The sequence below is a fragment of the Rhinichthys klamathensis genome, unplaced genomic scaffold, assembly GCF_029890125.1.
Source record: "Rhinichthys klamathensis goyatoka isolate OS25496 unplaced genomic scaffold, OSU_Roscu_1.1 h1tg001127l_1, whole genome shotgun sequence".
NCBI classification, from domain to species: domain Eukaryota; kingdom Metazoa; phylum Chordata; class Actinopteri; order Cypriniformes; family Leuciscidae; genus Rhinichthys; species Rhinichthys klamathensis.
The window spans coordinates 117,501-127,500 of NW_026607356.1; the positions used below are offsets into that span (position 1 = coordinate 117,501).

Genomic DNA, 10,000 nt, shown 5'->3' on the forward strand with positions numbered 1-10,000 from the left:
GGCGTCGGCAGCCCGTACGCGGAGACCGTCAGAGTCGACAGCAAACAGCGCTACTACTCCATCGAGAACCTCGGTGAGTGAGAACACACACACACACACATATATATATTCGCTCTGAACCATCACGGTATGAGCGCCACAGTCCGATGATGAATAAAGTCCGACACAGGCGATCCACACGCCGATCCAGAAGTGCGGTAATGCAACGCTGTTTGCTAACCGCCACAGCGGAAAAAGAGCAAAAGAAGAAGAGATGATCTACACACCACCCAAAACATGCTGCGTCTCAATCCGCTACTTACACTACGCCCTACAAGTCTGTACTCTTTCTGTGAAGAAAAAGTAGATCCTCTTGAGTGTGTAGCAGAAGAGTAAAACTATCACACAACTGCATCTTTAACGGCTGCTCTCTGTCGCAGTAAACTGGCCTGTCAATCATCTCGTCAGTCAAAATCTCCACATTTCATTTCATCTCCTTCCGTATCCGACAGAAATGCAGAAGTCGCAGTCGCGGCTCTTTCACGCGAGACTCTCCTCATACTAATGCAGAATTATGCATTTAAAAGTTAATGGCCAAAGATATTAAGACTTGATTAATGAAAAATGCATCAAAATTAAGCGAGTTTGTGTTTAAAACAAGAACTAATAACAACGGAGTCAGAAAAATAATCTTAATTCAAAGGGAAAACCGGTTTATTTTTCGGACACATATTTCTTATTTTAAGCACAAACTCACTTCATTTTGATGCATTTTCATTAATCAAGTCTTAATATCTTCAGTCATTGTTCTTCTCCAGTAAATGTGTCTTGATGTAAGAATGATTAGATGTTAGAGCTGGAGAACGAGACAGAAACACTGAGGAAGAACGTGTGTGAACGCTGTGATTGTTTATAAAAGTGAACAAAATGAGATTTAATTTTACATTGGCTTCCCGTTTGTTTATTGATTACTAAGAATATAATGTTTCATTTAAAGACGACTCATCTGCGGTCGCATGACAGAAGACGCAACGACAAATCGCAGATTTTAATATTCATAAGAAGGTGCGGCGAGTTCAGTGATCATGAATCCTTAATGAGAGTTTGTTCAAGATCAAACGCGCTCTCATGCGTTAATGTTTTATTTATTCTATTTTTCTGTGATTACCGAGAGTTTACGAGGTTCAGTGAAGCTGTGTGTGTGTGTGTCAAATAAATGCTTTTCTTACTCAGTGTTTGTGTCTTGTTTCCAGTCCAAATATACAAACAGTCTTACATCAAGATGCGTTTACTAGATGAGTGAAATGACATAAGATATTATGTCTTGTTTTCTGGGGAAATAAATCAAAATTAACTGAGTTTTTGCTTATAAAAAAGTACAATTATCAGCCAATGGTGTCAGAAAAATACACTTAATTCAAACAGAAACAAGATTATTTTTCTGACCCCATTGGCTGATCATTTAGCTTGTATTAAGCAAAAACTCACTTAATTTTGATTTATTCCCCCAGAAAACAAGACATAATATCTTATGCATTTTACTCATCTAGTAAATGCATTTTGATTTAAGAATATTTGTGTATTTGGACTGGAAACTAGACAGAAACACGGAGTGAGAAAGCATATTGTGCAGTGTTGAGCATCGCCTGCGCTCGTCTTTTGTCCTCTGAACGCTAAAATCTCCTTTTACCTCTCCTCATTCTGGGCAAAATAAGGCCACGTCCTTATCAATATTTCACATGAAATCCACAGGTTGCCATGGCAGCGATATTGAACTCGGTCCGGCTGCCCAGAAGCAAAAGCAGAAACTAATGGAAAGAGGAAAAAGAGCATCTTCTGTTTCTTTGTTCGGGGATTTCAGAGATTTCACACAGTCATGAAAGCGTCTCTCAAAGCCTCGGTCACTGACACGCTCAAACACAGATGTTGCTGTCGCTGTTTTCATCAGTCTTGCTTTGCTTGGCCTCATTTTAAATGCTTGTGCTTTTGCAGAAGTCTCTGGTGTACCAGTGTAAAGTCATGTTGTGTGTGTGTGTGTGTGTGTGTGTGTGTGTGTTTCAGAGCCCAGCTCTCATTACGTGATCTCTCTGAAGGCCTTCAATAACGCGGGAGAAGGAGTTCCTCTCTACGAGAGCGCCGTCACCAGATCCATGTCCGGTGCGTTACGCTTCATATTCATATACAGTGTGATTATAGTCATGCTCCCGTATATATGATCACAACCCTTCAGTTAGAAACCCTGGAGAAACATCTCAGAGATATTACACTTGCGGAGTCATATTTATGTTCGGTATTTGCAGTATTAACTTTATTCTAGAGCTGCTGTAAACACTCTCTGTTACTGTAATCTCCTGTTATCACTGTAAAGCTGCTGTGAAACTCTATACTGTTAAAGCGCTGTATAGATGAAGGAGACTCGACTGTGACGCTGCTTTTCTTCAACCGGAGTCCAGATGACACATATATATATGAAATATTATACTAATGTTCCCATAAAGTTATTTCTGAATGTTCTCAGAATGTCCAGCAGTTTTTAAAATGTTACGGGAACATAACATTATGGGAACATTACTTTTGAATGTTCTCTGAAACATTTTAAAAACATTAAAGACCAGATAACTCTGAACGAGCGTTTTATTAATGTCTCTGGAAGAACGTTTGTTCATAACTTTGAGACATTTTATGTCGTTTTAGACAGTGTGATTATAGTCCTGTTCCCATATATATGATCAAAAACCTTCAGTCACGACTGGACAAACATCTCAGGAGAATAACAGTATTCGACGAGTATCTTTATATTAATGTTCAGTATTCGACGAGTATCTTTATATTGATGTTCAGTATTCGACGAGTATCTTTATATTGATGTTCAGTATTCGACGAGTATCTTTATATTGATGTTCAGTATTCGACGAGTATCTTTATATTGATGTTCAGTATTCGATGAGTATCTTTATATTAATGTTCAGTATTCGACGAGTATCTTTATATTAATGTTCAGTATTCGACGAGTATCTTTATATTAATGTTCAGTATTCGACGAGTATCTTTATATTGATGTTCAGTATTCGACGAGTATCTTTATATTGATGTTCAGTATTCGACGAGTATCTTTATATTAATGTTCAGTATTCGACGAGTATCTTTATATTGATGTTCAGTATTCGACGAGTATCTTTATATTGATGTTCAGTATTCGACGAGTATCTTTATATTAATGTTCAGTATTCGACGAGTATCTTTATATTAATGTTCAGTATTCGACGAGTATCTTTATATTAATGTTCAGTATTCGACGAGTATCTTTATATTGATGTTCAGTATTCGACGAGTATCTTTATATTAATGTTCAGTATTCGACGAGTATCTTTATATTAATGTTCAGTATTCGACGAGTATCTTTATATTAATGTTCAGTATTCGACGAGTATCTTTATATTGATGTTCAGTATTCGACGAGTATCTTTATATTGATGTTCAGTATTCGACGAGTATCTTTATATTAATGTTCAGTATTCGACGAGTATCTTTATATTAATGTTCAGTATTCGACGAGTATCTTTATATTAATGTTCAGTATTCGACGAGTATCTTTATATTAATGTTCAGTATTCGACGAGTATCTTTATATTAATGTTCAGTATTCGACGAGTATCTTTATATTGATGTTCAGTATTCGACGAGTATCTTTATATTAATGTTCAGTATTCGACGAGTATCTTTATATTAATGTTCAGTATTCGACGAGTATCTTTATATTAATGTTCAGTATTCGACGAGTATCTTTATATTAATGTTCAGTATTCGACGAGTATCTTTATATTAATGTTCAGTATTCGACGAGTATCTTTATATTAATGTTCAGTATTCGACGAGTATCTTTATATTGATGTTCAGTATTCGACGAGTATCTTTATATTGATGTTCAGTATTCGACGAGTATCTTTATATTGATGTTCAGTATTCGACGAGTATCTTTATATTAATGTTCAGTATTCGACGAGTATCTTTATATTGATGTTCAGTATTCGACGAGTATCTTTATATTAATGTTCAGTATTCGACGAGTATCTTTATATTAATGTTCAGTATTCGACGAGTATCTTTATATTTAATTTTCAGTATTCGACGAGTATCTTTATATTGATGTTCAGTATTCGACGAGTATCTTTATATTAATGTTCAGTATTCGACGAGTATCTTTATATTAATGTTCAGTATTCGACGAGTATCTTTATATTAATGTTCAGTATTCGACGAGTATCTTTATATTGATGTTCAGTATTCGACGAGTATCTTTATATTAATGTTCAGTATTCGACGAGTATCTTTATATTAATGTTCAGTATTCGACGAGTATCTTTATATTAATGTTCAGTATTCGACGAGTATCTTTATATTAATGTTCAGTATTCGACGAGTATCTTTATATTAATGTTCAGTATTCGACGAGTATCTTTATATTGATGTTCAGTATTCGACGAGTATCTTTATATTGATGTTCAGTATTCGACGAGTATCTTTATATTAATGTTCAGTATTCGACGAGTATCTTTATATTAATGTTCAGTATTCGACGAGTATCTTTATATTAATGTTCAGTATTCGACGAGTATCTTTATATTAATGTTCAGTATTCGACGAGTATCTTTATATTAATGTTCAGTATTCGACGAGTATCTTTATATTGATGTTCAGTATTCGATGAGTATCTTTATATTGATGTTCAGTATTCGACGAGTATCTTTATATTAATGTTCAGTATTCGACGAGTATCTTTATATTAATGTTCAGTATTCGACGAGTATCTTTATATTAATGTTCAGTATTCGACGAGTATCTTTATATTAATGTTCAGTATTCGACGAGTATCTTTATATTAATGTTCAGTATTCGACGAGTATCTTTATATTAATGTTCAGTATTCGACGAGTATCTTTATATTAATGTTCAGTATTCGACGAGTATCTTTATATTGATGTTCAGTATTCGACGAGTATCTTTATATTAATGTTCAGTATTCGACGAGTATCTTTATATTAATGTTCAGTATTCGACGAGTATCTTTATATTAATGTTCAGTATTCGACGAGTATCTTTATATTAATGTTCAGTATTCGACGAGTATCTTTATATTAATGTTCAGTATTCGACGAGTATCTTTATATTGATGTTCAGTATTCGACGAGTATCTTTATATTAATGTTCAGTATTCGACGAGTATCTTTATATTAATGTTCAGTATTCGACGAGTATCTTTATATTAATGTTCAGTATTCGACGAGTATCTTTATATTAATGTTCAGTATTCGACGAGTATCTTTATATTAATGTTCAGTATTCGACGAGTATCTTTATATTGATGTTCAGTATTCGACGAGTATCTTTATATTGATGTTCAGTATTCGACGAGTATCTTTATATTGATGTTCAGTATTCGACGAGTATCTTTATATTAATGTTCAGTATTCGACGAGTATCTTTATATTGATGTTCAGTATTCGACGAGTATCTTTATATTGATGTTCAGTATTCGACGAGTATCTTTATATTAATGTTCAGTATTCGACGAGTATCTTTATATTAATGTTCAGTATTCGACGAGTATCTTTATATTTAATTTTCAGTATTCGACGAGTATCTTTATATTGATGTTCAGTATTCGACGAGTATCTTTATATTAATGTTCAGTATTCGACGAGTATCTTTATATTAATGTTCAGTATTCGACGAGTATCTTTATATTAATGTTCAGTATTCGACGAGTATCTTTATATTGATGTTCAGTATTCGACGAGTATCTTTATATTAATGTTCAGTATTCGACGAGTATCTTTATATTAATGTTCAGTATTCGACGAGTATCTTTATATTAATGTTCAGTATTCGACGAGTATCTTTATATTAATGTTCAGTATTCGACGAGTATCTTTATATTAATGTTCAGTATTCGACGAGTATCTTTATATTAATGTTCAGTATTCGACGAGTATCTTTATATTGATGTTCAGTATTCGACGACTATCTTTATATTGATGTTCAGTATTCGACGAGTATCTTTATATTAATGTTCAGTATTCGACGAGTATCTTTATATTAATGTTCAGTATTCGACGAGTATCTTTATATTAATGTTCAGTATTCGACGAGTATCTTTATATTAATGTTCAGTATTCGACGAGTATCTTTATATTAATGTTCAGTATTCGACGAGTATCTTTATATTGATGTTCAGTATTCGACGAGTATCTTTATATTGATGTTCAGTATTCGACGAGTATCTTTATATTAATGTTCAGTATTCGACGAGTATCTTTATATTAATGTTCAGTATTCGACGAGTATCTTTATATTAATGTTCAGTATTCGACGAGTATCTTTATATTGATGTTCAGTATTCGACGAGTATCTTTATATTAATGTTCAGTATTCGACGAGTATCTTTATATTAATGTTCAGTATTCGACGAGTATCTTTATATTGATGTTCAGTATTCGACGAGTATCTTTATATTAATGTTCAGTATTCGACGAGTATCTTTATATTAATGTTCAGTATTTGCTGTGAAATGCTGCTTTTCTTCATCATGAGCCCTGATGACGATGTCAATGTTAGTTTTATTTATATAACATTATTAATTGGCCAATGTGCTGCACAATAACAACATAACAATAAGACAATACAATATAATTAATAAAATATATATGTATATGAAATATATGAACATTTTACTAACGTTCCCATAAAGTTATTTCTGAATGTTCTCAGAATGTCCAGTTTTTAGTTTGTTTTACACATGTTAAGGGAACATTTCATTTGCTAATATTATGGGATTATTATTATTATTATACTAATACTCTACTAATACTGTAGTCTCAAAGTTACTTATAGTTAGTATAATGTCTAAAGTGGACTATCGAAATAAAGTGTTACATTAATTATACACACACAAACCTTTATTTTGGATGTGATTAATTGCGATTAGTTGCCCAGCATTAGTTTAAAAGTTGGGTTTTTTAAACGTTTTTTCTTGGTTATGTGAAACATTCCATTTTATTATTTTGCAAACATTATGGGAACGTTTAAAGACATTAGACGAACTAAAGCGCTCCATGAACGACGTATAGATAATGTTATAATGCTAACGTTTTGAGAACATTATTAAAGACCACAATACTTTGAAATGAACAAACATTGTATTAACGTTCCTGGAAGAACCTTGAGAGAACCTCCTCATTGAGATGTTGCTGTGTTTCGAACGCTCTCTCTTTAGTTGGCTGTGAGACTCCATCAGTGCGTCTGAAAGTAGTTCAGTCTGTCGTTCATCTGATCACATCACGGACAGATTCATAAATCTGACCTGATGATGATTGATGAGTGATATACAGATGAGTGTGTGTTAGTGGTCTCTCAGGTCAGACTGTAGATTTATCCTCTTTACTCGGTGAATCTCTCCAGAACACTCATATTTCACCCCAGATCAAGAGAAACAAACTATATTTAGCATGAAGAAAATTAAGCTCAATTTTGTGCATATTTCACACTGTACAGAATGATGCTCTTCCTCAGTGTTTCTGTCTCGTTCTCCAGCACTAATATCTAATCATTCTTACATCAAGACACATTTACTGGAGAAGAACAATGACTGAAGATATTAAGTTAATAGATATTAAGTTAATATATTATATTATATTATATATTAACAGATATTGATTAATGAAAAATTAAGTTTTGTGTTTAAAACCAGAACAAATCTCTGCCAGTGGGGTCAGAAAAATTATATTGTTTTCACTTTGAATTAAGATTATTATTCTGACTCCATTGGCAGATATTTGTTCTGGTTTTAAGCACAAACTCACTTAATTTTAACACATTTTTTGGCTTAATATCTTCATTTATGTCGCTTCTCCAGTAAATGTCTCTTGATGTAAGAATGTTTAGATGTTAGTGCTGGAGAACGAGACAAACACTGAGGAAGAACATCATTAATTTAGTCAGCATGAATTAAATAAAACATGAATTGATGTATATTTATAAATGTACTTTACAATATAAATATTCATTTTTCCACATCACAGTTGGCTGATTACAGTTATGAAAATAATGTTGTGTTGAAATATCGCTCATGTTTGCTGAGATTCACCCAGTGCACTAAAAACTGGTAACCTTAAAATGGTACACCGACATTTCACAATTAATTGCAAAGAAACGGCTAATAGCACATTGAAATAAACATGACATTTTGTTTTATAGTGTAACATCTAAATGATCTGGTTCAATATACTGCTAAATCATCAGAAAAACTCATTTTTAGCGACTCGTCAGGAATAAATAGCTCTTGAATCGCAGGTTACCACTTTTTATCTCTTCTAAAAGTCACTCTCTAGATCTCAATGTTCTTCTTTTGTCTCTCTCTGTCACTCCATTCTCCCTCCTTTATTCCTCCGTCCGCTTTCATCTCTGGTCACTTATGATTTTGGCATGAATGCATAACCCTGATCTGTCTCTCTCACACACACACACGCGCGCAGACCCCTCAGACCCGTCCGATGACGATCTCTTCCATCTGTTTGATAAATTCCCCACCCCGGTCCCAGACACCTCCACTCCCATGATTCCTCCTGTAGGTGTTCAGGCCGTGCCGCTCACGTCTGACTCGGTGCGGGTAAGTTGGGCCGACAACTCCATCCCCAAAAACCAGAAGTCCCCGGAAGTGCGTTACTACTCCGTCAAGTGGAAGACCAGCCACTCCACCAGCGGGAAATACAAGGTGACCGCCGGAACACCATGGGGAACTGATGAAGGCATTAGCCTGTACACTGTAACACATGATCGGGATTTTAACGGTAAAACACTGTAACACATGATCGGGATTTTAACGGTAAAATACTGTAACACATGATCGGGATTTTTACGGTAAAACACTGTAACACATGATCGGGATTTTTACGGTAAAGCACTAACACATGATCGGGATTTTAACGGTAAAACACTGTAACACATGATCGGCACTGTAACACATGATCGGGATTTTAACGGTAAAACACTAACACATGATCGGGATTTTAACAGTAAAACACTGTAACACATGATCGGGATTTTAATGGTAAAACACTGTAACACATGATCAGGATTTTAACGGTAAAACACTATCACATGATCGGGATTTTAATGGTAAAACACTGTAACACATGATCGGGATTTTAACAGTAAAACACTGTAACGCATGATCGGGATTTTTACGGTAAAACACTTAGCACATGATCGGGATTTTAACGGTAAAACACTATCACATGATCGGGATTTTAATGGTAAAACACTGTAACACATGATCGGGATTTTAACAGTAAAACACTGTAACACATGATCGGGATTTTAACAGTAAAACACTGTAACACATGATCAGGATTTTTACGGTAAAACACTTAGCACATGATCGGGATTTTAACGGTAAAACACTGTAACACATGATCGGGATTTTAACGGTAAAACACTATCACATGATCGGGATTTTAATGGTAAAACACTGTAACACATGATCGGGATTTTAACAGTAAAACACTGTAACGCATGATCGGGATTTTTACGGTAAAACACTTAGCACATGATCGGGATTTTAACGGTAAAACACTATCACATGATCGGGATTTTAACGGTAAAACACTATCACATGATCGGGATTTTTACGGTAAAACACTGTAACACATGATCGGGATTTTAACGGTAAAGCACTAACACATGATCGGGATTTTAACGATAAAACACTGTAACACATGATCGGCACTGTAACACATGATCGGGATTTTAACGGTAAAACACTGTAACACATGATCGGGATTTTAACAGTAAAACACTGTAACACATGATCGGGATTTTTACGGTAAAACACTTAGCACATCATCGGGATTTTAACGGTAAAACACTATCACATGATCGGGATTTTAATGGTAAAACACTGTAACACATGATCGGGATTTTAACAGTAAAACACTATCACATGATCGGGATTTTAATGGTAAAA

The 10,000-nt window shown here is 34.2% G+C and overlaps 1 protein-coding gene across 1 annotated transcript in view; it reads left to right on the plus strand.

The window, feature by feature from the left end:
• The window catches only part of dcc (DCC netrin 1 receptor), a gene marked incomplete at its 5' end in the record, with an annotated part of 140,914 nt that overhangs the window by 117,273 nt on the left and 13,641 nt on the right, over positions 1 to 10,000 (plus strand). The window contains 3 exons of the mRNA XM_056244847.1: positions 1 to 73; positions 2,041 to 2,136; positions 8,577 to 8,749. The exon at positions 1 to 73 is cut by the window's left edge and continues 122 nt beyond it. Coding sequence (XP_056100822.1) covers positions 1 to 73; positions 2,041 to 2,136; positions 8,577 to 8,749 — 342 coding nt within the window. The remainder of the gene's footprint in view (positions 74 to 2,040; positions 2,137 to 8,576; positions 8,750 to 10,000) is intronic.